The sequence below is a fragment of the Plecotus auritus genome (genome assembly GCF_963455305.1).
Source record: "Plecotus auritus genome assembly, chromosome: 4".
NCBI lineage: Eukaryota > Metazoa > Chordata > Mammalia > Chiroptera > Vespertilionidae > Plecotus > Plecotus auritus.
Window position 1 is genome coordinate 142,853,100 of NC_137775.1, and position 27,845 is coordinate 142,880,944.

The window sequence follows — 27,845 nt, forward strand, 5'->3', positions numbered from 1 at the left end:
GTGGCCTAAGAGCCCAATGAATCAAATGCCACAGATTCTCACTGTGCCAAGCCCCTGCCTCTCAGGCTATGGTATTCATGAATGTCCCCAGCAATAGCTCGAGCAGCCACCCACCCAACCTTCCCATTTCCAACCAGTCAGTCTGGTCACTAGTTCACCCATTTTGACCTTTGGCCTAAAATGTCACATATGACTTTCTTTGAATAGAACAGCTACTTTCCTCAAGGGCTAGACTTAATGAAGAACTCTTTCTTTTTTTTTTTTTTCTTCTTTTAATGTATTTTTATTTATTTCAGAGAGGAAGGGGAGAGGGAGAGAGAGACGGAAACCTCAATGATGAGAGAGAATTATTTGTGGTCTGCCTCCTTCACGCTCCCCACTGGGGATCAAACCGGCAACCTGGGCATGTGCCCTGACCAGGAATCGAAGCGTGACCTCCTGGTTCATAGGTTGTCACTCAATCACTGAGCCACATCAGCCAGGCATGATGCACTCTTTAGAGTGGCCTCATGATTTCTGTTTCAAGGTGAGAATTTTCATGTAAGTCATCTGACTCTAACCTTCTCAGCAAACTCTAAGCAGGTTAGGGCCACTAATGATGATCTCTGCTTTAAAGACAGGCAGCTGGTCATTCTACAGCACCTGGTTTCATTGCCACCTGGAGCGAGCGACTCTAGGTGCGACTGCAGGTAACGAAACACAGTTCAGGTCAGTGGTGCTGACACCTTCCCAGCAGAGTCGCACCAGTCACAGCCCAAGCGAGAGAGCAGACGAGCAGCCTTTTTTCCATATATAACTATTGCTTCAGATTCCTTCCAAAATGAGAATAGGTTTGCTCAAAAAATGTCACTCCCTGAGGAGGGGAGGAGAAGACATCCCTAAGAGGAAGAGAAGACCTCTCAGCCCCCACCCTACCTCCTGGAGAGGGGTATCCTATGGCTCCTGGGGAGCAGTACCCCATGGGTGCAGGTTGGGAGCGGAATCCTATGACCAAGTGAGGTTGGTGACCATTCACAGATGATCTGGGAACTGGCCCCACACAGTACCAGCGCCCAGCAGTTACTGGACCATAGTGGGTCTAATAACGGCCTCTCCTTGCCACCAGGGACAGGAAGAGGTGTCATTTTCTGTTCTCTCTGCTTCTGCTGCTGCTGCTGCTGCTGAAGAGGCCCCAGGCTGGGCAAAGTGGAGACCTGTTGCTTAGAGGTGACCTAGGCAGGCCTGGGACAGGAATGCCAACTGCCCTCTCTAACTTGGAGCAGCTGTGACAGCCAGAGAGGAACATCCCACAGCTTCCAGGAAGTCACTGACACAGGAGAAAGAGGACCAGGACTCTGGGCCCCAGACCCTGCTAAGTAAGAGGCGGTGGTATTTCCATCAAAGCTCTGCACATGGGCTCATTTAGGCTTCTCTCCTGCCTGGCCCACAGAAGGCAACCAGGGCTAACGGTGGAAGTTTGGGAAGTCACCAGGCCCAGCTAACTTTTCTGAGATTTGGAGACCTAAAACTGAAGAATGATCAAACACAGCACCCGGCGGCTGACTCGTCAGAACCCGCTGAGAGAACCAGGCCATCAGCAGAGGGGCTCTGGGGTCTGCCCGAGGCCTGCTCCCTCCCTCTCCCGCAGGCCTCTCTGAGGACCACGGCCTGTGCACACAATTCCGGAGCACTGGCTCCCAGCCTCGTCTGCATGCTGAGGTCCCCGTGGGGCTTTCGGAAATGACGAGTGCCTACTCGCAACCCCACAGACGCGATTTAACTGGTTTGGGATGAGGCCTGGGCGGCAGGAGTCTTATTGCTCAGGTGATTAGAATATGCAGCCAAGTTTGCCAACCGCAGGAGAGAAGGCAAAGTCACCTCTCAATGGCCCCGTCACACCCGGTGCAGGGAAAAGTGAATTACTCGTTACACTTGGTGAAAGACCGTAATAGGTTTAAAACAGCTTTTCGTCAAAGTGGCTACAGTGTAACCCTGCGGAGGCGGCCCAGGTGCTACCAGCAAACCCTCCGGCCCTGCAGAGGTGAGCCGGGCCGGGTGGAGACGCGGCCACGGCTCCTCCAGGTCCCCACAACCACGCATTCCTGGCCCTTCGGCCCCGCGGAGCCTCCTCCAGGCGCCGGCAGTGGGCCCGGCGGCACGCGGCCTCGGGGGCCTGCGCCTCTGCGGCGCGGCCTCGGCCGGCCAGCGTACCGGGATCGGGGCCGGGCCTGCCTCGAGGCCCGCCTGCCACCTGAGCCCGCCCGTGCCCGACCCACCGGGGGCCCCGCATCCGCGCCCGGGCCCTCCGGTGCTCGCAGCCCCGCCCCCACGGCCAGGCGGCGCGGCCATGGCGTTGGGCTGGGGCTGCACCCACCTGCATGGGCGGCATTCCCTCGGCCATTTCCCCGCGCAGCGCCGGATCCTGGTGGCAGACCTCCTCCGGGGGCAGAGCCTGGGCCCAGCTCCAGCTCCCGCTGTCCAGCCCCAGGCCCTGAATGCCCAGCTGCTGAGGCTGTGGCCGTGTTGACACAAACTGCATCCTGGGAGTGCTGTTCCCCGCTCGGGCCGGCCAGGGAGAAGAAGAACGTTTTCCAGGCGCCTTCCCCCTCGCCGGGGCCGGACAGCTCCATCTACAGCCCGTAGGAGCAAACAGTCCCCTTTGGCGGCGCTCCCCTCCCCTCCGCAGCCAGCGCGCCAGCCAATGGCTTCCGAGTTCCCGCCCGCCTGAGGGACTGACGGGGCCACTCCCGGGCGGGGCCACGGCCACCCCAAAGTGGCCCCTGGGCGGGTATGCTCATTAGTGCCCTTCAGTCTGGGATGGCCTGCCCTAAAGTCCCAAACAATGCAGGATACTGATTTCTGCTAATTCTGCAGATGTATTGGGCATCCCAAGGAAAATGGTGAAGGATCCTTTTGAAAATTTTGCAAGAATAATTGTGTCTCCAGACTCTTTCTTTGGCCTTTCTCCTTTCCCTCTCTCCTTTGCAGGCTTCATCTCCCTACTCTCCCTCTTCCCAATCCAAATTTACCTGGACCAATTTCAGGCCTTTGCATTGGTATGGATGATGGAGAAGTGATTGGGCTAATGTGTCAGAGGAGGGCTTAACTCTTCCTCCCAGGAAAGGTGCACTGCATTTTAATAGCAGCCTCTTCCAAAACCTTTAAATGTAGGTCAAAGTTACTTTGAAACCTCAGGCCAAGGCAGAAGAGGGACCAAGGAGAGGCCAAGGTAGGCGAATGGAGAAGATAGGGGGAAGGGGGAAAATTCATTAATTCCTTCCACAAATATTTACTGAGCACTTACTATGGGCTAGGTACTGCTTAGGCAGAGGTTGGGCTTTGTGGTTGGATACACCTGAGTTTAAATTCCAAAATCACCAATCACTAGCTTTGACTGTTAACAAGTTATTTAACTTCTGAGCTTCACTTTGTCTCTTCATATATAAATACTACAGGCCCGGTGCACGAAATTCGTGCACGTGGGGCCAGGGGTGTCCCTCAGTCCAGCCTGCACCCTCTCCAATCTGGGACCCCTCTCACAATCCAGGACTGCTGGCTCCCAACTGCTTGCCTCCCTGCCAGCCTAATCACCCCCTAACCACTCCCCTGACAGTCTGATTGATGCCTAACTGCTCCCCTGACAGCCTGTTTGCCCCTAACTGCCCTCCCCTGCAGCCCTGGTCACCCCTAACTGCCCTCCCCTGCAGCCCTGGTCACCCCTAACTGCCCTCCCCTGCAGGCCTGGGTTCCCCGCAAATGCCCTTCCCTGCAGGCCCGGTTGCCCCAGCTTCCCTCCTCTGCGGGCCTGGTCACCACTAACTGCCCTCCCCTGCAGGCTTGATCGCCCCCAACTGCCCTCCTCTGCAGGCCTGGTCCCTCCCAACTCCCCTCCCCTGCTGGCCATCTTGTGGTGGCCATCTTGTGTCCACATGGGGGCAGCCATCTTTGACCACATGGGGCAGCCATCTTGTGTGTTGGAGTGACGGTCAATCTGCATATTGCTCTTTTATTAGATAGGATAGAGGCCTGGTGTATGGGTGAGGGCCAGCTGGTTTGCCCTGAAGGGTGCCCTGGATCAGGGTGGGGGTTCCCTTGGGGCATGGGGTGGACTGGGCGAGGAGCCTGTGGTGGTTTGCAGGCTGGCCACACCCCTGCCGACCCAAGTGGAGGCCCTGGTATCTGGGATTTATTTATCTTCTATAATTGAAACTTTGTAGCCTTGAGTGAAGGCCAAGGCAGGCCAGGGCTGCAGAAGCTTGGCTTCCTCCATCGTCGGGGGCAACCCTAGCCTTCTGCTTTCCCCAGCTCCGTGGCTGCCACCATTTTTGTTGGGATTTATTTATCTCCTATCATTGAAACTTTGTAGCATTGAGTGGAGGCCTGGGCCGGCAAGGGCAAGCGGAAAGCTTGGCTTCCTCCATTGCTGGGGAAACCCAAGCCTCCCTCCTGCTCTCTCTGTGGCCGCAGCCATCTTGGTTGGGTTTATTTTCATATTCGTTCCTGATTGGCTGGTGGGCATGGCTGATGGGTGTGGCTTGTTCGTGTCGTGGAGGTATGGTTAATTTGCATATTACTCTTTTATTAGATAGGATATGAAAAAATAATGCCAACTCACCAACTGTAGAATCAAATGAGATGAGAACAGGGCTTAGGGAGAAACCAAGATGGCGGCATAGGTAAACACCTAGACTGCTGCATCGCACAACAATTTCAAAACTACAACTAGAAGACAGAACGGACACCATCCAGAACCACAGGAAAGCTGGCTGAGTGAAAATTCTACAACTAGAAGGAGAGAGGGAGGCTCGCAGAGAATTGGAGGTACGGCAAAGGGGCTTTGTACGCGCAGAGAGGAAGGGCGGCTGAGAGCCTGGCTGACTTTCTCTGGCGGAAGGGGGAAGGAAGCCTCCGACCGCACTGAACCCCAGTTCTGACTGCACTGAACCCCAGTTCCGGGCGAATCCCTGGGGACCCACGCTCTTATGGGGGGAGTCTGGACTCTCGGGCAGAGACTCGAGCTGGGAAAGGCAGAAGTCTGAAGGCGCACGCGGGCCAGTGCGCACAAAGGCTGCGGAGGTTGCCACAGGCTTTCCCTAGTGGAAGGGAGTCAGAGGATCCTGGCTGCACTGAGCCCCAGTTCTGACTGCAGTGAACCCCAGTTCCGGGCGAACCCCTGGGGACCCACGCTCTTGTGGGGGGAGTCTGGACTCTCGGGCAGAGACTCGGGAGCCGGGGAAGGCAGAGGACTGAAAGCGCGCGCGTGCCAGTGCGCACAAAGGCTGCGGAGGTTGCCACAGGCTTTCCCTAGTGGAAGGGAGTCAGAAGCTCCTGACGGCACTGAGCCCCAGTTCTGACTGCAGTGAACCCCAGTTCCAGGCGAGCCCCTGAGGACCCACGCTCTTGTGGGGGGAGTCTGGACTCTCAGGCGGAGACTCGAGCTGGGGAAGGCGGAGGACTGAAAGCGCACATGCGCGCAAGGGCAAGGCTGACAGGAAGCCAAGACTGAGACTCCACCCCATCCAAGCTGAGCACAGAGGCTATTGCAATTTGGCAAGTCTAATCCTATAAGGCTGTCTCCAGCACCGAACTTCTCCCAGCATAGACACAGCTGATCCTTACAGCCAACTGGCCTGGAGGTCAATTCTTCCCAGTGATACCAACAACAATAAAGACTTAATTACAACAAGGCTGTACACACAGTCCACAAAGGGGTGCACCAAGAGTGTCCACCTCAGGTCAACTGGGGAAGCAGACCCACTGGGCCATATTGGAAACCTAGCACAAATATCTACCTTACCAACTCAGGGAATCAGTGAAAATGCGGGGTCAAAGAATCAGATCACAAACGAAAGAAATGGAGGAAAACAAACGACTGGATATAGAATTCAAAACCACGGTTATAAGACTTTTTAAGAATATCCTAGAAAAGGCCGATAAATATAACGAGACCCTCGAAGATATGAAAAAGGACCAACTAGAAATTAAACATACACTGACTGAAATAAAAAATATTATACAGAGACCCAGAAACAGAATAGAGGAACACAAGAATCAAGTCAAAGAATTGAAATACAAAGAAGCAAAAAACACTCAACCGAAAAAGCAAAAAGCAAAAAAAAAATCCAAAAAGTTGAAGATAATGTAAGAAGACTCTGGGACAACTTCAAGCGTACCAACATCAGAATTATGGGGGTGCCAGAAGAAGAGAGAGAGCAAGATACTGAAAACCTATTTGAAGAAATAATGACTGAAAACTTCCCCCACCTGGTGAAAGAAATAGACTTACAAGTCCAGGAAGCGCACAGAACCCCAAACAAAAGGAATCCAAAGAGGACTACACCAAGACACATCATCATTAAAATGCCAAGAGCAAAAGACAAAGAGAGAATATTAAAAGCAGCAAGAGAAAAACAGTTAATTACCTACAAGGGAGCACCCATACGACTGTCAGCTGACTTCTCAACAGAAACTATGCAGGCCAGACGGGAGTGGCAAGAAATTTTCAATGTGATGAATAGCAAGAACCTACAACCAAGATTACTCTACCCAGCAAAGCTATCATTCAGAATTGAAGGGCAGATAAAGAGCTTCACAGATAAGAAAAAGCTGAAGGAGTTCATCACCACCAAACCAGTATTATATGAAATGCTGAAAGGTATTCTTAAAGAAGAGGAAGAAGAAAAAAGTAAAGAGAAAAATTATGAACAACAAATACATATCTATCAACAAGCGAACCTTAAAATCAAGTGAATTAAAAACCCGAGGAACAGAATAATCCGGTGAATATAATAGAATCAGGGGCATAGAAAGGGAGTGGACTGATAATTCTCAGGGGGAAAGGGGTATGGGGGGTTCATGAAGAGACTGGACAAAAATCATACACCTATGGATGAGGACAGTGGGGGGGAGGTAAGGGCAGAAGGTGGGGTGGGAAATGGGTGGAGGGGAGCTATGGGGGGAAAAAGGAGAAATAATTGTAATAATCTGAATAAAGATTTATTTAAAAAAAAAAAAAAACAAAGAACAGGGCTTAGTACACAGTATGTACTCAACAAAGGTAGTTACCACCAAAAAGTAAGTCCTCAAAATAGTGTCTACTTTGTCTTCCTAAATGCCTAGTCCCTACCTTGTAAAGATAGTGATCTCCAAGGCTTATTATTTCCTGTATGGAGACAGACTTGCCACAGAACTACCCCAGACTGGCACCCTTTTGTTCTATTGCACTTAGTAAAACAAAGGGCATTATTGGACCAAGGGAGATATGTCCTTAGAACCCCATATTCAGATGGACAAATATCAAGTACTTCCTCTGCAAGTCACACGTCTAGGATTCAGAATGAACGCCTCGTAAACTTAGTACTATATCCTCAAGGAGCATTCAGGCAAGCAAAGATGATGTTCCCAGAGTCAGTGTTTCCTTCCCTCTGTTCCCTGGGCACAGGCCTCCCTGATTATGAACATCATGTCCACCATTATTAGAGGTACCAGGCAAATAGAATCTGAAAAGCTCCAGGGAAAATCATCTCCACTAGTGAGATACATTTCAGAGCACACACTCAGACCTGTGGGTCATCAGCCACCTTTCCTTCCTACAGGCAGAAAAGAGGCTAGGTTAGTCCCAATGTTTTTTTTGTTTTTGTTTTTGTTTTAATATATTTTATTGATTTTTTACAGAGAGGAAGAGAGAGAGAGATAGAGAGTTAGAAACATCTATGAGAGAGAAACATCGATCAGCTGCCTCCTGCACACCCCCCACTGAGGATGTGCCTGCAACCAAGGTACATGCCCTTCACCGGAATCGAACCCGGGACCCTTCAGTCCACAGGCCGACGCTCCATCCACTGAGCCAAACCGGTTTCGGCTAGTCCCAATGTTTTAAGGGATCTTTTCAGTATAAAGCAGTTGATTAGGTACTGCCCTTCTTACACAATAAGACACGTTGGTGGAACCTCCACTTCTTCTCCCAGAGGGTGGGTTTTCCCATAGTCCTCCATATTGTCCCCCTTGCAGCCAGGGAGTGGCTGCTCGAGGCTGGAGGGTCAATTCAGTTCACTGTCCTGAGCAGAGCTGTCAACTCAAACAGAATGTAAATGCACAGGCTTCATTGTACTAGCATCGTTTTACAACCACTTGATCTAGAAACTGCAGGCCACAAAAACCGGAAGTGGATCTAGCAGGAGGTAGTGAATGATGGGATTAGGGGGTGCTTCCCAGAAAGAAGACAAGAGAGACATGAGGAGGAGGCTGTTGTAGTAGCACAGGCCGTGAGCCCTCTCCTGGGTGCTCCAGTGGCCCGTGGGCAGAGAGAGAGGAGAGGGCAGGAGAGATCCTGAGCTGGAAGAGGTGTCTGTCATTAGGCTTGTTTGTATAAAGCACTGGGTAGTTAGGAGGCAACTACCTAACTTACTGAGGAGCAGAATGAGCAACGGGATAAAGTGGATTAAAGATTCAAGTATCACTGTTAATAAACATTTCTCATAAAGGAAGGACCCAGGCTAGCCTCTCACTCTCTCAGGTGGGAATTGACTGCTTTTCATCTCCTTACCTAGGAATTCTATAGCTACTGCTCTGGACAGGGCATTTGATGCTGAGCTACAGGATGTGGGGGAAGCCAAAGGAGAGGGAATTCATAAATACCAGAACATGTATGTGTCATGAGGGTTCATTTTACACATCAATTTGAGTGGGCCAAGGGATGCCAAGATAGCAGATAAAACATTTCTGGGTGTGTCTGTGAGAGTGTTTCCAGAAAACATTGCATTTAAATCAGTAGTCTGAGCAAAAATCACCCTCACCAATGTGGATGGGCATTGTCCATCCACTGAGGGCCTGGATAGAACAAAAAGGCAGAGGAAGGCTAACCCACTTTTCTTGAGCTGGAACATGGATCCTTCCTGCCCTTGGACAGCAGTGCTCCTGGTCCTTGAACCTTTGGACTCAGAATAAATTATCCCACTGGCTCTCCTGGGTCTCCAGCTTGCAGATGGCCAGTCGAGGGAATTCTTGGCCTCCATAACTGCAGGAACTAATCCTATCTAATAAATAGGGAATATGCTAATTGACCATCACACCCTTACAAAGCAGTGTCCACAGCCAATAAGGAGGGAATATTCTAATTGACTGCCACGCCCTCAAAGATGGCAGCACCCACAGCCACAAGATGGCGGTGCCCAGTCCCCTCAGCCCCCCAGCCACCCAGGGCCAGCCCGAGGTGCAGGCAAGCCTTGGATGGTGGCTGCCCAGCCAATGCCCAAGGCGCAGGCAAGCCTCGAATGGCAGCAGCCCAGCCGATGCCTGAGGTGCAGGCAAGCCTCAGATGGCAACTGCCCAGCCACCCAGGGCCACCCGAGGTTCAGGTAATCAGGGTCAGCTGAGGCTTGCACTGCTGGCAGTGGCAGCAGCAGAGGTGTGATGGGGGCATTGCCTTCCCCTGATCGCTGGGTCGCCTCCTGCCCCTGAAGACCCCCCTCCAGTGCATGAATTTTCATGCACCGGGCCTCTAGTTCCTATAATAAATGTCTTTATAGCCTTTTGGTTCTGTTTCTCTGGAGAACTCTACCATTCCCTGATGCTCCCCGTGCACTTCAAGTCCTTTCAACAACTACAAGCTTTATTTGAAGAAAACCTCTAGATTTACCCTTAGCTGAGTGAAGAGGGTGACAGATTTGCACTTCTATCTTGGTGTCTCCCATGCCTAATTTCACAAGTTGGCTTAAGGACTACAATGTAATCAATAAGGCAGAGAAAAGAAGATGGCAGCTGGGAGTCTTCAATCTTCCTTGGCCCATTGGCATGTCCATGATTACAACACCTGTCTTCACTCTAGGATACTGTCCCTTATGCCAACCTCCAAGGAAGGGTAACTCCTTAGTTTTCAAAGTCACTGACATCCTAAGTGTGACTACAAATCAGAGGTAGGGCTTTGTGGAGGGGAGGGGCACTGGGGGCCAGGCGGTAAAGCTCCAAGACTTAGAAGAGACACCAAGTGTTAATGTGGGGATCACGGTCAAATATTTTGTATCATACTGTTTTAAGATCAATTGTTCTTGCTAATGAGTTTTCAATATCTTTGCCTTTTTTAGATCCACCTTTTGCCACCATTTAATTCAAACTTAAGTGCCAAATACACACACATACACAAACATTTTCACTCTCTCTTTTTCTAACTTCTGAACATTTCTGCTTTATACCTATGTAAAGTTCAAAGAAAATGTGACCTTTCCCTGCTTCAGTTTATTCTCATCCTACTTCGAAGAGGCATTTCATCATCTTCCTTACAAGTCTTGGCACAGTAGACAGTGAAGTTCATTGACTTCTCCTCAGTTCTTAATAGCTCTATGGTACTTTTCTAATCACTTGGGTAACTGAGTTCCCTACTCAACAGTTCTAATGCAACCAGTACCTACAGCTAAAAACCCTTTATGCAGAAGACATGGTTTATGTTCGAAATAACTGCAGTATGTTCTCTTGAATCTTCTCAGGCAACCCTTCAATTTTTAAGTGTGGATATGCTTTCTAAAAATGGTCAAAAACATTTCCAAATAAAACCTAGTGTTCATGAAGAATACTGTTGTTGTTTTTTCTAAAAGCAACAAATAAGGTATTAAAATCATGTATTATTGTTAAATCCAAGCTGGTAATGATGTCACCAAGCTGGTAATGATGTCACCAAGTTTGTTCTTTAGCAAACTGCTCTGGCAAGGAGGTGCTGGCCTCACCACCACAGAGGTTAGAAAGGTGCAAGCCGGGGACCACCTGTGCTCACCCGGTATACTGCCAGTGTTCGATGTACCCACTCTCTGGACACAGTGCCTGCAGTGGGCACACCCCTAGTGAATGCTGCTTCTCCCACAGCCTCTAGAGCTTCTGACCTAACTACTGAGATCTGCCAGAACTTTCTCAACAACCATTCCCATTGCCTTATTTCCTTCTGAGCCCTGCCTCTCGAATCAAATTATGACTTCCCCACTGTGGATCCAAGGACCCTTTATTAATCTCCAGTGCATGGCTCCTGCTCAAGTAAAGCAGGCTAACTGATAATTTCCAGTCCAAGAATTCACTTTCTATTTCCACGATCTTCTAATCTCACAGGCACATTAGAGTTACTTGGGGGAACTTAAAAAAAAAAGAAACATCCAGGCCTCATCTCAGACAAATGAAATCATGCCTGGGTGGGCCTTGGCACACATAGTTTTTTAAGCTCCCCAGGTTATTATAATGTTCAGCCAAGAACCAGCATTAACAGTTTTCCTGCTATTCCTCAGTTCCTTGACTCAGCCCCACAAGATCACCCCTGAGGGTCATTCTAAATGATCACTTACTGGTTAAAAATAAAATATGATTTCATTATTCTTGTGCATTGTTTTTATCCTGCTTACTCATGAGGTTAGCTTGTAGATACTGTTTTTCCTGTATAATTTTTAATAACTATAAATTCAAAGCCAAGAACTGGCTTGATGTGCATAGCTTTGGGTACATCCCTGATTTTGAATTCTGCTTGTTTAACCCAATCTCTGCCTTCCTGATTTGTTATAATTCCTCATATGCATGAAACTGGTGATCTTGCATAAGTTGCTGGTAAAAGTCAACACATTACAGTATTTAGATCTACCTGGTATTTTCTGCATCCCACTGTTTTCAATCTCTGCCCACATGTACTTCCCTTTCCCCACTGCTTCCCAAATGGCAATCTCAGGCAGCTTCTCCCCACCAGCCAGCGCAGGCAAGCAAATTGGAAGTGAAGCAACCACTGTCCAATCCTGAATGAGGAGCACCAGCATCCCAGAGACTGTTTACCTGGTCAGCAAGTAATTCTTCCATACCTACTATAGCAACACTTTCTTCTCAGGCCTTTAATATGTTTTAAAGCATTTTTTAAGACCATCCCTCATTTGAGCCTCACAACACCAATGTAAAGTTAGTAAAGTGTGAACTACTTTCACACTACACATGACAAATCAAAGCAAGATTAAAACTCTGGCCTCCTGACTTCATTTCCAGGACCATTCTCATTAAAATAATCCATGTTCTTATAAAAGCATTAAGAATGTTATACACTCCCTAGCTGGTTTGGCTCAGTGGGTAGAGCATCAGCCTGCGGACTGAAGGGTCCCGGGTTCGATTCAGTCAAGGGCACATGTCCTGGTTGTGGGCTCAATCCCCAGTAGGGAGTGTGCAGGAGGCAGCCAATCAATGATTCTCTCTCATCATTGATATTTCTGACTCTCCCTCTTCCTTCCTCTCTGAATGCTATACACAAGATATTTTACATTACATAGGATTTACAGGGGAAAATAACCACTGAATAACCCCAGCACTCTAGAAAAATCATTGTTAATTTGGTGTGTTTTCCTATCCTTAAAAAATGCAATCAACTGCATACCGTGTATTTAAAACAAAAGTTTATAGTTTTGCTAACATTTTGTCAGTTTGTGTGGCTTTGGAGTAATTATAATATGGATACTAGTAGAATGAGGCTATTCAGTAATGATGCTTAACTCGTCAAGGTGCTTATTCTATTGGGTGGAAGCAATCACTTAGTAGGGCAGAAGCTGGAGAGAAACCAGACAAGGAAAGGACCAGGAAGTGAAATCTTGAAGTCTATGATTTTAGAGGTGGACGTGACCTTACATTACTATCTTGTTCAATGTGCACATTAGAATTAAGAAAATGAGATCTCCACAAATTAAGTGGCTTGCTCCATATCAGGAAGGTAGAGAATCTTAAGCTAAGACCAGAATCCCGTTTCTAACCCCTGCTCAGGTGGTCTTCCCACTATACAATTATTCCTAGAGTAGCCGCATCCCTAACAGCATGTGGCCTCCATTCTTGGTTAACTGAATTTTTCGACCGGTTTCAAGATTTCACAGCAAATACTGGTTTTGCTAATAAACAGAAACAAAGCCATGTTGCCCACCGAGGTTTTATCAACTCTTTTATTTAAAATGTAACCTGGCAATTTTCAGAGCATTGCAGCACACTGCTTTTCGGCTTCCTTGACTAGACTGTATCTTTCTGCATTTAGTGGATGGTCTTAGGACTGAAATAATTTGTTTTGAAGAGGCAATTTGGCCAAGTTGACAAAAGTCATTGTATGTGGCCAAAACCGGTTTGGCTCAGTGGATAGAGCGTCAGCCTGCGGACTGAAAGGTCCCAGGTTCGATTCCGGTCAAGGGCATGTACCTTGGTTGCGGGCACATCCCCAGTAGGAGGTGTGCAGGAGGCAGCTGATCGATGTTTCTCTCTCATCGATGTTTCTAACTCTCTATCCCTCTTCCTTCCTCTCTGTAAAAAATCAATAAAATATATTTAAAAAAAAGTCATTGTATGTGTGTGTGTGTTTACACACACCTAGAACAACCATTGTTGTTCAGAGTTACACACACTTAAAAAAAATTGGAGCAGGACCAGAAAGGGAGGAATAGAACCCTACAAAGTGACAAATTACTCCTTTTGCAAGTTATTTAAACAGCATCTCTCAGGTCCTTTATGAGAGACAATAAGAAGCTCTAGTCTCTAATAGTGCTCATGAAGTAGAAGTCTTTTCAAGGACCCTGATGCAGGTGAAGCAGATGCTCTCCTCTCCTGGTAGTACTGGAAATGCCATAATGTGCCACTGTTTGCCCATTCCCAAGTCACAGATCCTGGTGCAGGGACCACAAGACCATCCCTCCTGACTACAGCTGACTGAACCAAGATGAGCACGTAACCGACAGGCAGCCAATCCAAGGGTTGGCTGTAAACTTCTGTGGCCTGATATAGAAAGGACAGGGCCAGACCCCACACCTTAGAATCTGAACTAAGAAAAACCAAGAGAACCAGAGCCACACGGTATTATGGAACACAGGAACTTGTGGGAACCAGAAGTACAGAAAAGATGGAGTAACAGAACAGGCTGCATGGAAGCAAAAAGCTGAGACATTAAGAATCATGTACTGGGAGAAACCAAGATGGCGGCATAGGTGAACACCTAAACTGCTGCCTCACACAACAATATCAAAACTACAACTAAAAGACAAAATGGACACCATCCAGAACCACAGGAAAGCTGGCTGAGTGGAAATTCTACAACTAGAAGAAAAGAGGAAAGCACATTGAGACTCAGAGGAGCTGCAAAAGGCTGAGGTATGGAGACTCGCATGCGGAGAGGATGGGCGGCTGTGTGCACGGGCGGCTGAGTGCGCAGCTGGCTTTCTAAAGCGGGAGGGAGACGGAAGCTCCCAACTGCACTGAACTCCAGTCCTGGGCGAGACGCTGGGAAACCAGACTCATTCGGGGGGAGTCCGGACTGTCAGGAAAAGAGAAAGCACACTGAGACTCGGGAGCTGCGTAGGGCAGAGGACTAGAGGCGCACGCGCGCAGAGAGGACTGACTGCTGAGTGCACAGGCGGCTGAGTGCGCAGCTGGCCTTCTAAAGCGGGAGGGAGATGGAAGCTCCCGACTGCACTGAACTCCAGTCCTGGGCGAGACGCTGGGAAACCAGACTCATTCGGGGAGAAACTGGACTGTATGGCAGCGGGCGAAACTCAAGGGCAGCTTTCTCTCAGAGGTGCTTGTGGCGATTACCAAGGGACACTGAGACGCAGGGGCCTCATAGGGCAGGGCTGACGGGAAACCAAGGCTGTCTGCTCCGCCCTGAAACTCTACCCCATCCAAGCTGAGCACAGAGGCTTTTGCAATTTTGCAAGTCTTGTCTCATAAGAGTGTCTCCAGCACAGAAGTTCTCCCAGTGTAGACACAGCTGATCCTCACAGCCAATTGGCCTGGAGGTCAATTCCTCCCAGTGATATCAACAACAATCAGGACTTAACTAAAACAAGGCTGAGCACACAGTCCACAAAAGGGTACACCAAGAGTGTCCACATCAGGTAACTGGGGAGGCTGAGCTACTGGGCCCTAGAAGACACCTACCCACACCAAGCTACTCTACCAACTCAGGGAAGCAGTGAAAATGTGGAGACAAAGAAACAGATCACAAATGAAAGAAATGGAGGAAAGCAAACAACTGGATATAGAGTTCAAAACTACGGTTATAAGATTTTTCAAGAATTTCCTAGAAAAGGCCGATAAATTTAGCGAGACTCTCGAGGATATGAAAAAGGACCAACTAGAAATTAAACATACACTGACTGAAATAAAAAATATTATACAGAGAGCTAACAGCAGACTAGAGGACCACAAGAATCAAGTCAAAGAATTGAAATACAAAGAAGCAAAAAACACTCAGCCGGAAAAACAAAAAGAAAAAAGAATCCAAAAATTTGAAGATAGTGTAAGGAGCCTCTGGGACAACCTCAAGCGTACCAACATCAGAATTATGGGGGTGCCAGAAGAAGAGAGAGAGCAAGATACTGAAAACCTATTTGAAGAAATGATAGAAAACTTCCCCTACCTGGTGAAAGAAATAGACGTACAAGTCCAGGAAGTGCAGAGAACTCCAAAGAAAAGGAATCCAAAGAGGACCATAGCAAGACACATCATAATTAAAATGCCAAGGGCAAAAGACAAAGAGAGAATATTAAAAGCAGCAAGAGAAAAACAGTTAATTACCTACAAGGGAGCACCCATATGATTGTCAGCTGATTTCTCAACAGAAACTATGCATGCCAGACGGGAGTGGCAAGAAATATTCAAAGTGATGAATAGCAAGAACCTACAACCAGTATTATCCTACCCAGCAAGGCTATCATTCAGAATTGAATGTCAGATAAAGAGCTTCACAGAAAAGAAAAAGCTAAAGAAGTTCATCAACACCAAACCAGTATTATATGAAATGCTGAAAGGTATTCTTTAAGAAGAGGAAGAAGAAAAAGGTAAAGATAAAAATTATGAACAACAAATACATGTCTATCAACAAGTGAATCTAAAAATCAAGTGAATAAAAAAATCTGATAAACAGAATAAACTGGTGAATATAATAGAATCAGGGGCATAGAAAGGGAGTGGACTGAAAATTCTCGGGGGGAAAGGGGTGTGGGAGGTGCGGGAAGAGACTAGACAAAAAGCGTACACCTATGGATGAGGACAGTGGAGGGAAGGTAAGGGCAGAGGGTGGGGTGGGAACCGGGTGGAGGGGAGCTATGGGGGGAAAAAGAGGAACAATTGTAATAATCTGAACAATAAAGATTTATTAAATTAAAAAAAAAAGAATCATGTACTTAAAAAAACAAAATCCCATGATTCCGTAGAGCAGCCTCGGTTCTTGACACTGCTTCAGGCTCAGCTGGCTTTATGGCCCTCTTGGGTTGGTCCTGCACACCTCTTGATGGCTGCCATTCTGACACCTTCTCCGTGTCCGGCTCCGTGCTCAGCACTTTCACAGGTATCCCCTAACCTAACACCTCAGAAACAGAGGTATCATTCTCCCTATTTTACAGATAAGGAAACTAGGCCTATGATGGTTAAATAATGCATGTACAGTATGTTACTTTTGCTGATACCAGGACTTGAATCTAGGTCTGAGTCCGTGCTCTAAAGCAGTGGTTCTCAACCTTTCTAATGCCGCGACCCTTTAATACAGTTCCTCATGTTGTGGTGACCCCCAACCATAAAATTATTTTCGTTGCTACTTCATAACTGTAATTTTGCTACTGTTATGAATCGTAATGTAAATATCTGTGTTTTCCGATGGTCTTAGGCTCTACAGCAGCGGTTCATGACCCACAGGTTGAGAACCGCTAACAGGGTCGCCTAAGACCAACGGAAAACACAGGTATTTACATTACAATTCATAACAGTAGCAAAATTACAGTTATGAAGTAGCAACGAAAGTAATTTTATGGTTGGGGGTCACCACAACATGAGGAACTGTATTAAAGGGTCACGGCATTAGAAAGGTTGAGAACCACTGCTCTAAACCATGAAGCTGTACTAACCCACGTAATGTGGCCTCAAATTAAGGCCTTGCACACTGCCTGCTCCCATTCCCTCCCATCCCCGACCTAACTTGACTACCTTTTGCTTTTAAGAGCTTGACACTTCCCTAGTCAAAAGAACGTCCTCCTGTGTACAATGCTGTTTGCTTCGTAGAGTGAAGGGAACAGGATCAAAGATATCCACCAAGCACACAGACCAAACATGTATTTGAAGATAACAGAGCCCCTGGTCTATGAGAGCCTTGTGGGAAGACTCTTTTATTCATTGCTACTGAGCAGCCCTTGGGCGCTAGCTGTTGAGGGAAGCTACAACATGGAGGAAGGGATGGGGTGCTTTCCTGCCCTTCCTCAAGAGAAATCCGAGCAGAAACTTGGGTTCTGCCTTAGCCAGTTTTCTCATGGTTAGAATTTTGGCCTGTGAACTGAAAGGTTGATGTTTCAATTCTGGTCAGGGGCACCATTAGAGAAAAAAAGAAATTTGGATTCTCCATACCGTTTAGAATGAACAGATAAAGGAACATGGGTCCTTTATACCAACAAGGCCTCTGACGAGACAGTGAGCATCTGTTATTCCCCAGTAGGGCATAGAGCACGGGTGGGCAAACTTTTTGACTCGAGGGCCACAATGGGTTCTTAAAATGGACTGGAGGGCCGGAACAAAAGCATGGATGGAGTGTTTGTGTGGACTAATATAAATTCAAAGTAAAGGAGCAGAGGGGAGAACAGCCGGATCTGGCCCGCGGGCCGTAGTTTGCCCAAGGCTGGCATAGAGTCTGGTCCTGGTTGAGATAGGCAGGGAGACTCAATCTCTCAAAAATGCTCCAAAGAGCAGCCCATCAGCCCTTCAGAGGGAACTATGCGGACTGTTCCTGATGAGGGAAGTTATATAAAAGCACTGCTCTAGCTAGAGCCCAGCTATGGTGTTGCCAACATCAAATATCCATTAGAAAGAACAGTCATCAGCTTTCACTTTCTAGATAAACTTCCATTTATTTTCACATCTGTGGCTGAACCATAGGTTCACCTTATGGTGACAATGAAAAACGTAGTAAGCAGAGTGAATCTGGTTAGTCAACACTGGATCCACTCCGGCGAGATGGTGCCCATTTATGTGATAATACAGATTTCTTAGTCCAGAGGGCAGCCTAATGAGCATGTTTCTGGCTTTTCCTCTTTGCTATCAAATCTGCTCATGACACCCAATCCGAAGGTACTTCTTTAACTGCGGAGTTAAATGCCTGGTTTCGCTCAGGAGCCCTGGCTGGACCAAGCTTCTCCATACACTGAAATCTTTCCCACTGATCCATTTTACTTACCCATTCTTGGATTTTAAGCAAACAAACTCTCCAATTTGGAGATGGCCTGGAGTTCTACCTGGTGGAGGGAGAGGAGACCAGAAGGCACCATAGTTGAACATCTAGTGTGTACCAGGGCCAAAGATTAGGAAAACCCCTACCTCCATCTTTCTGGCATGGTCCTGTCCAACCCTTTCACTCCACTTCATTGGTATCTGAACTGTGTTTATTTCTTCCCATAGACTGGGACCCTGCTGACTACAGTTCCTTGAAGAAGGGACTGTGTGACCTATCTGTGGCATTTTAACCCACAGGTCTTTTTGTTAGTAAGCTCCATGTCCACAGTAAATCACTGAGTAAAAAGAATTTTCCATATTACCTAGTCCAACATCATACCTAGAATTCCTTCTCCACCATACTGTGGTTAAATGCTTAAATCTGTTCAGAAAAGGGAACGTACCACCTAAAGGTAGTACTTTTAATTCTTCTCCCTTTTCTTTAAGATCAGGGTAAAAACCAGAGGTGGATCTCACACTCAAGTTCCTGGTGGGTCACCTGTGAAACTAGAATTCCCAGAACCCAATTTTCTCATAGTATGAGTCTCTAGATCCTAGTTAGAAAGCTCCCAATATGCCAGCATTCTGTTCCTCATCTGTCTTGGTTTGTTCTATACCCCTGGGTTTCTTCATCACCTTCACACTCTTATGGTCTCACAAACATTTCTTAGAGGTCTCCCACAATTCCTGGTACTGTGACTATCACAGAGTAGATGCTATCACTGTGATTATCCTGAAGAGCAGCATGTTCAGACAGAGCCTTCCCAGAGGCAAAGCTGGCTGGGGTAATGACGCTTTTTCCTGGTGTGGTTATGCACAACCAGGCAGGGTAAAGGCGGTGCTAGGTGATAAGGAAAAAATGGGTCCTTCCCTTACTACTTCATCAACAAAGTGTCCTAATTACTCATAGACCTTGTTTCCAGGCATCTCAGGAAGATCAGGGGAAACAAAGGAGTGTGGATATAATCAGCTTTTCTGCCTAAGACTTAGGGTTTCTGTATTCTCTGCCTTCCACCTCAGGCTCCAAGCAGGAGTAACGTAACAAATCAAACTGATTTCAATCAAGTTTCAGCAGGAATGTCTCTGCTTTGATTTGGCTTCTTATTTGGCTTTGCCTGGATAGAAGCCAGAGACAGAGATAGGATTTTGGCAAAAGAAGCAATGTATCACAAGATATAATTTTTTTTTTTCTTAGAAGCTTTTTCTCTTTCACCAGCCTCACTTCGTAGATGAAAATATGAGATCTGTAAAGGAAAAGAAAGGGACTTACACCCAATTGCAAAGCCCCTTAGGAGCAGCACAAGGCTCAGAGACTCCCAGGGGAATGAATGACCCCGACAAAAGGACACATGGTAGCCAAGGTCCCTGAAAGCAAAACCAGCAGGAAGAGGCTATCCCTGTCTGCATCTGGTGCTTAGCTCTCAGTGATCTATAAAGTCCCTCAATCCGTCCATTGCCAACTCGGGAATGGCCAGATTGGTGAATATTTTCTAATGGCTCAAGGAAGTTGCATTATCACACCAGCACCTCACTACTGAGGAGACGGAAGCTGGGTGTGCCAGTGCACCCAGCTTTTCTGAAACTCCTAATGCTTCTGGAAAGTGATTTTTTTCTGCTGAGGACTGTCAAGAATATCAGACACTAGAAATGGAAAAGCCATCTTATTGGCTTATAAATAACAAGACTGGAAGTATCTCTAAAAAAACGTTGTTCAGGCATAAATGTTAGGCTGTTCTGTCATTTCTCTGCGATTTCTAGCTTTTATAGCTGGGGCTGAGAACACTGTTCCAAACATTTTAAACCAGGACTTGGGCAGAGGTTTCTAGCAGTTTAAATGCCAGTGAGAGGCTTAATGCTGCAAATCAAGCTGGTGAAAGTTAAGCACTGTTCTCCTTAAGAAGCTTTTAAAGTCAGATTTCTTGCTCACCCAATATTTAACAAAATGTATTTTAAAAGAATTAGTCTAGGAAGGCCATATTGAGCTATCATTTGGGAAGAGGCAGTCCATTAGCACATGAGTGGACTTTAGCTAGTATTGGAAGGAGCAGGAATATGGACTGAGGCTTGAGCACTTTCTTCTAACAACTGTCTTATCATCAGGGGACTAACGCTCTGCCTCAGATGGGCTTCAAGCTTTGGAGGTTCTTCCCATGTACCTGTCTCTACCCAGAGCTGCAATCATTCTCAATCTATTACCTTGTGATGAATTACCAAAGGCCAAATCATGTTTTTCTATCTCTCTGCAACTTCTGCTTAGGTCTCATTTTTTGAAAAGATGGGGATGCTGGGCTCTTTCTGTTTCAAAATGTGCTATTCTTGGCCTGGCCAGGGTGGCTCAGTGGTTGAGTACTGACCTATGAACCAGGAGCTCATGGTTCAATTCCTGGTCAGGGCACATGCCTGGGTTGTGGGCTCCATCCCCAGTGAGAGGCATGCAAGAGGCAGCCAATCAATGTTTCTCTCTCATCATTGAAGTTCTCTCTCTCTTCCTTCCTCTCTGAAATAAAAAAATATATGTTAAAAAAAAGTGGTATACTTGTAATGCTGTAAAGTTCCCAAACTCAAGCATGTCTCTAGTCAAGTGTACAGGACCCCAAATGCATCAATGTGTCAATCAATAGTGATTACTTCCGGAGAGGAGGAGCTCATGTCCCTTTCTCTTGTCCTCGGTGAGCATGGATAACCGGGAGGGAGGTTCATAAAACTCCCCCTCCACTACCTTCCCCATACCACTGATTGGCCTCTAGACCTTCAGTGTTAATGCCTAGGCCAGAGGTTCCGAGCCCCGTTAGGAGAGGACCTGGGGGGTCAGGCGGCTGTCCAGATGGGTCACTCTCACCCCCACAGCCTCCATTGTGGCCTGAACGTAAGTGGTCCTTAAGCGTCTGTTTGTAGCGGAAGCTCCTGCCACAGTAGGCACAGGGGTAGGGCCGCTCGCCCGTATGGATGCGCTGGTGCTTCATGAGGTGGTGCTTGCGGATGAAGCTCTTGCCGCATTGCGTGCAGCTGAAGGGCCGCTCTCCAGTGTGCAGCCGCCGGTGGTTCAGCAGGTGCTCCTTGCGCATAAAGCTCTTACTGCAGTCTGTGCACGGGTAAGGACGCTCGCCTGTATGGATCATCTGGTGTCGGATCAGGGCTGAGTGGCCATTGAAGTCAATGCCACACTGGGGGCAGGAGAAAGGCCGCTCCTGCGCATGCCCGCGCTGGTGGAGCAGGAGGCTGATTTTCAGGCTGAAGCTCCGGCCACACTGTGTGCAGCGGAAGGGCCTCTCACTGGCGTGAGCTCGCCGGTGGTTGGTGAGGCGGGCCTGGTCTGCAAAGCGCTTGGGGCAATCAGGACAGGGGAAAGGGCGCTCAGTGCTGCTATGGACCCGGAGGTGGTAGGTGAGTCTTGACGGGTGAGTAAAAGTCCTGGCGCAGTGCGGGCAGGTGGGGGGCGTCTCACTGGCATGGGCCTGGGGGTTGCTGCCGAGCTCGGCTTGCTGAGAAAAGTGCTTGGGACATTGGGCACAGGATAAGGGGTGCTCACCAGTGTGGCTACACTGGTGGGTCAGCAACATGTCTTGGCTGAGGCTCTTGCCACAGTGGTGGCATGAGAACATCTGCTCTCCAGCAGGGGGCGGCAGGGGGTAGCTACCCAACTGAGTGAACGTCACTTGTCCCTCAGAGGCTTCTGCCAGGTCAGTGGCTGGATGTACAAAAGGTGTCATGGATGCAGGTTGCTGGCCTTTGAAAGCCACATCTGAAAAAGTATCCTTTGCTGCTGCTGCTGGTGGAGAAGAGAAGGTGACAGGAACCTCGGGGCACAAGGAGGCTCTGGCAAGGCCTTCGGCTTTGATGACAAGCTGTTCATCTGAAAGAAAGGACTCAGAGTCATACCCATCAAATTCTCACAGCAACTGAGCATTCCTCCCCAGCTCTCACAGACTGCTCTGAGCTCTCAGTTGGCTCCGATAAGAAGCTCAGTGTAGGGCTGAGATAATCATCAAGCATCCATGGTCCCTGTGGCAAATCATCAGAGAATTTACTACTGAACATCTTCAATGCTCCCTGTTTGGAAAGGAACCTTGACATCAATCTTCCCAGCATTACTTTCATTATGTTCCTCCTCTGCTCACAAACTTTGAGTCTCTGTTGCCTATTGTGACAGGCCTAAAGTCATGTATTAATCTACTCCCATTCCTCTGTATTCTGCCAGATAAATCCTTCATAGTTGCTAGCTCTCTCTTTACTGACCATGAAAATGAAGTACACATTTCTGCTTCACATCTCCGCTTACTCTGTCCTTCCTTTTGTAGAATGCATCCACCCTCTTCCAAATTATACCCAGCACTTCACACCAATCATCCAAGGCCCAGTTCTGGCTTCACATCCTTCTTTAGGCCTTATCTAAAAATGTAAACCAAAACCGATGCATATTCTCCCAACTTCTCATTTCTTGAATATAAGTCACCCATCCCACTCACCCCTGACACTTAACAACAGGCAGGCCTAGTATTGATGTGTGTCCCCAATATAAATATCTTGAAGAACAGAAACTGTCTTATTTCCTAGATTCTAAAAGAACATAGGGCATAGAGGCTATTAAAAATCAGGTTGCATTAAGTTATGTAAACAATCAGGTACCATCTGATCTTGAGATTCTCTTCTATAATTCAGATAGCAAAAAAAAGATGGTGCTACCTACCTTAGAAGGAAGATAATTTGTTTTGTTTCCCTTCATCATTTCTCCTGAGGTCCAGCTCTTTATCGATAGTCCCATTTGTGCTTCCCCAATGACATTTTTGTCTCCACTACTTGTCCTGCTCCCCTTCCCCCTTTTTGTTCTATCCTTTCTCCATGATCTTTAAATGTTCTTCTGTCTTTCCCATCCTCATATTTTCGGTCTATCTGTATGCACTTATTTTCCTTCCTCTGACAAATTCTATTTGTCTTTACACTTAAGAGTGTGTTTTCTTGCCCGGCCAGCGTGGCTTAGTGGTTGAGCGTGGACCTATGAAACAGGAGACCACAGTTTGATTCCTGGTCGGGGCCTGGAGAAGTGGGCTTGATCCTCTGTGTAGGGTGTGCAGAAGGCAGCCAATCAATGATTCTCTCTTATCACTGATGTTTCTATCACTCTCTACCTCTCCTTTCCTCTCTGAAATCAATTTTTTTTTTTTAAAAAGTGTTTTCTCACTTTAAATGTATCTTAATTTGATTTGTTTCATTTCTAACTTACTTGAGTATGTCATTTTTCCCCTTTTCCCATTCTTCTCTCACTTCCTTGCCTCCACAACCCATTTCAATGCCATGTCTTCAGTCAGTCCTGGCATAGTTGGACTTGGACATGAAGGTCTCTTCGATTCATTACTCACCAGCATAGGTACCCTTGTATATGTCACTCTGCTTGGACTCCTGTGGGGGCCCAACCTGGGGCTCTTCCTCTTGTTTAATCCAAGACAGAATATCTGATGTTGAAATGACAGGCTCTATTTTTAGGGGGAAAAGAGAATGGCCTTCAGGGACTTGAATCAGAAAGTGAAAATAATCATGTTGGTTTGTTGAATACTACACATTGTGCCCAAATTTAACTATAACAACAATATGGAATCAGTCTTTTTTTTTTTTTTAAATATATTTTATTGATTTTTTACAGAGAGGAAGGGAGAGGGATAGAGAGTTAGAAACATCGATGAGAGAGAAACATCGATCAGCTGCCTCTTGCACACCCCCTACTGGGGATGTGCCCGCAACCAAGGTACATGCCCTCGACCGGAATCGAACCTGGGACCCTTCAGTCCGCAGGCCGACGCTCTATCCACTGAGCCAAACCGGTCAGGGCTGGAATCAGTCTTTTAAAAATGCTTACAACACCTAGAGAACCAAATTTATTTATTTTTACATGATGTACTCAGCTTGATTCACTATTTCCAGTGAGCCCATTTCAAAACAAGCAAATTTTTATTTTGGAGATGACACCCATAAATAATCTAAAATCACCCAAGCCAGTATCGCACAGTGGATAGAGCACCGGCCTGCAGACTGAAGGGTTTGATTTCGGTCAAGAGCATATGCCTGGGTTGTGGGCTTAATCTCCAATAGGGGGCATGCAGGAGGCAGCCAATCAATGATTCTCTCTTATCACTGATGTTTCCCTCTCTCTCTCCCTTCCTCTCTGAAATCAATAAAAATATATTTTCCAAAAAAGAATCTAAAATCAATAGTACCTTCCATTTCATTAGCACAATTACTTTAAAAATATTTCTATTTTTTGTTTCATAGCTTTTTTATGAAATAAGGAATATTCTTTCCATTTAAGTAGAGAGGGCCCACTGAAGTTAAATCTATATAATAAAGAAGTAATATGCTAATTGGTCCTAAGGGTGTCACAGTCACGACCAGGCTGTGTGCGCACAGGAGCTGGTGGGCGGGGACAGGGGTGGGGACTTGCGCCACCAGGACAAGAGGCTGCTGTGCGGGGGGGGGGGGGGGGGGGGGGGGGGGGGGGCCGCCCCGCAGGCCCAGAGCAGGGCATCAGGATGGGGGCAGGGCCTCAGTGGAGAGCTCTCAGCACTCCTGCGACGGGGTCTAAAGGCGTGGAGAGGAAGAGAGAGCACATAGGCAGTTAGGGGGTTTAGGCCAGGAGGGGAGAGCAGATAGGCAGTTAGGGGAATCAGGCCAGTAGGGGAGAGCAGATAGGCAGTTAGGGGGATCAGGTCAGGAGGGGAGAGCAGTTAGGGCCACCAGGCCGGCAGGGGAGCAGTTAGGGGCACCAGGCAGGCAGGTGAATGCTTAGGAGCCAGTGATTCTGGATTGTGAGAGGGATCCCAGATTGGAGAGGGAGCAGGCCACGCTGAGGGAAGCCCCCCCCCGCCCCGCCCCGCGCACAAATTTCGTGCACCGGGCCACTAGTAGATAATAAGTATTTATGGTAAGTACCATATGTTCAATGATTTATTTTAAAATACAGCAGAAAAAAAAGCCAAGAAACAAGGTTGACCAACATTTTTTTTCTTAAATGTTAATTAAAAAACAAATATATTTCCAGAATTACAAAGTTAGGTAAGTTTAAATACAGACTTGACTCCTCAGAAACATATTTTTCAGGTTCCCAATTCTAGGCTCTCTCTAAGACATTGTATTACCTTTGCCTATTAAATTACACAGGTCTTTGTTTCCTGAATGCTGGGGTGAGGGAAAATAGTGTTTATAAGTCCCTCAGACCTTGGAGGTTCTTTCAGAAAGAAAACACAACAGCCTCCAGAAGCTTATAACATGCCTCATCTGGTGAGCAAGAAACAGCTATGCTGGCTATTCCAGCCGAGGCCTATCTAACCTTTCTTGGCCTAAAAGAACAAGCTGGCAAGCTGACAAGGTCCAGAGAGTAATTCATGCTCTCTATATTATTTCTCAGAAAAGCCTTATAGGCAGGTTATGGCTTTATCCTTAGAAATTGAGGACTCACTGGTTTTCCCAATGCCTTTGAGTCAGAGACCACTGAAATCTAAGGTATACCCCAAGCAGAAATAAGAGCTTGAACAAGACTAAGGCCCCAAAGACAGGTTACAGAGAGACTGGACACAGGTTTTAGCATATGTGGCAGTTTGCCTTTCCAACATCCCACTTTGAGCTACAAGATTGAAATGTATTAAACATGCTCTGACCTTAACTTTTCTTTTTCTTTCAGGTTTTATATACACACATATAAAGAAAGAAGCAGGAGGGGAAAGGCTACATATAAGGAAAAGGATCTTTTAACAGACATCCATAGGATGAACTTTCTATTCATCAATGATATGAGACTTTTAGAATGTTTAATTGCTGCCCTGACCAGTGTGGCTCAGTTGGTTGGGTGTCCTCCCGTGCACCAAAAGGTTGCCAATTTGATTCTCAGTCAGGGCACATGCCTGAGTTGTGGGCTCAATCCCTGGTAGGGAGTGTACAGGAGACAGCCAATCAATATTGATGTTTTGCTCTCAGAGCGATGTTTCTCTCTCTCTCGAAAAATCAATAAAAAGCCTTTAAAAAATTGCTTAATTGCTTCTCTGCATCAATTTTGAGTAACAAGTTAGTGCTCTAGAAACCTCAAAGTGAATCAAGTGGCTTTGACATTTGTTTTTATCATTACAAACTCATAGAATGTTATATACTTGATGAGCTCTGATCCACTGAAGTCATTATTCTTTTTTTTCTTTAATATATTTTATTAATTTTTTACAGAGAGGAAGGGAGAGGGATAGAGAGTTAGAAACATCGATGAGAGAGAAACATCGATCAGCTGCCTCCTGCACACCTCCCACTGGGGTTGTGCCCGCAACCAAGGTACATGCCCTTGACCGGAATCGAACCTGGGACCTTTCAGTCCGCAGGCTGACGCTCTAGCCACTGAGCCAAACCGGTTTCGGCAGTCATTATTCTTTTTAATGCTCAAATGGTCCCTCCTTTGGCCAGCAGGAGCCCCTCAAATCTGTTCTCTGTCATTTCACCTCAACAAACATCTGTGAGTTTTTTTCCATTCTGATAAGACAAACTATCCCAGGTTCACCTTGGACATTCCAAGCACACAATCAATGGAATTTAGAGACCACAGTCTGGATGATAAGGATGCTAACTGCTAATAGGTTGTCACTGCTTCTAGGTCTTTTCAATGGATGGAGCTATAAAAGACATACCTTTTAGAAAAAGGAAAGTGTCATGAGTTTATATTCATATTTAAGATTATAAGAATTAAATTAAATCCTTTAATTTAATACTCATATCTTTTCTCTCTCACCCTGAAAATTTTGGTTCCTAATGACATTAACATGATCTTAAAAAATTTAAGTAAAATATTTACAAAATCAAAACTATAGCCCTGGCCAGGTGGCTCAGTTGGTCGGAGCATTGTTTTGTACACCAAAAAGGTTATGGGTTCGATTCCCAGTCAGGGCATATACCTAGCTTGCAGGTTCAGTCCCTGGTCGGGGTGCGTATGGGAGGCAACCGATTGATGTTTCTCTCTCACATTGATGTTTCTTTCTCTCTCTCAAATCAATAAAACATATCCTTGAGTGAGGATTAAAAACAACAACAAAACCCTATAAAACAGTACATTCAGAGAGGTCTAGTTTCCACTTCTAGTCTCTCTCTCTCTCCCTGAATAGATAGCTGTTCTGACTGGTTTTTATTCTCATCTTCCATTGTTTCTTTGTGAAAATATAAGCAAGTATGTATATATCTTGATATTTCCCCCCTTTGTGTGGCATACTAGACAAATTGTGCTGTACCTTGATTTCTTTTACTTGACAGTATATTCTAGACATGTCCACAGCAGCTTACCAGAGATCTTTCTCATTCCTTCTCATAGCTGTTCTGTGCAGCTGTACCACCGTTTATTCAAGAATTTCCTATTGATGGGCATTTGGATTCTCTCCAACCTCTGGGTACAATATTAGTCAGCGGCCGACCATAAAAGCTATGCAGGACTGAAAAAAAACTACGCCAGTTCTCTAAAAGTGTAAGTTGTTAGTACAGCTCATTGGCTACGTATTTCTTCATTGAACTTGGGAAATCCCAAAAGCTAACCATTCTTTTTGAATAATGATGCTAAAAGTTTCTCTGGTCACTTAACTTAGATCAGTATAAGTAAGTTAATATTTACTGGATTAAATAATTAGGTC

The 27,845-nt window shown here is 46.6% G+C and overlaps 2 protein-coding genes across 2 annotated transcripts in view; both read right to left on the bottom strand.

Moving 5' to 3' along the window:
• The window catches only part of ZNF282 (zinc finger protein 282), a 37,752-nt gene extending 35,172 nt beyond the window's left edge, over nucleotides 1–2,580 (bottom strand). Inside the window, exon 1 of the mRNA XM_080665178.1 lies at nucleotides 2,354–2,580. Coding sequence (XP_080521304.1) covers nucleotides 2,354–2,518 — 165 coding nt within the window. The 5' untranslated portion in view covers nucleotides 2,519–2,580. The remainder of the gene's footprint in view (nucleotides 1–2,353) is intronic.
• A 14,963-nt stretch (nucleotides 2,581–17,543) lies between these two features.
• The window catches only part of ZNF398 (zinc finger protein 398), a gene marked incomplete at its 5' end in the record, with an annotated part of 28,136 nt that continues 17,834 nt past the window's right edge, over nucleotides 17,544–27,845 (bottom strand). The window contains 2 exons of the mRNA XM_080665179.1: nucleotides 17,544–22,057; nucleotides 23,562–23,675. Coding sequence (XP_080521305.1) covers nucleotides 20,901–22,057; nucleotides 23,562–23,675 — 1,271 coding nt within the window. The 3' untranslated portion in view covers nucleotides 17,544–20,900. The remainder of the gene's footprint in view (nucleotides 22,058–23,561; nucleotides 23,676–27,845) is intronic.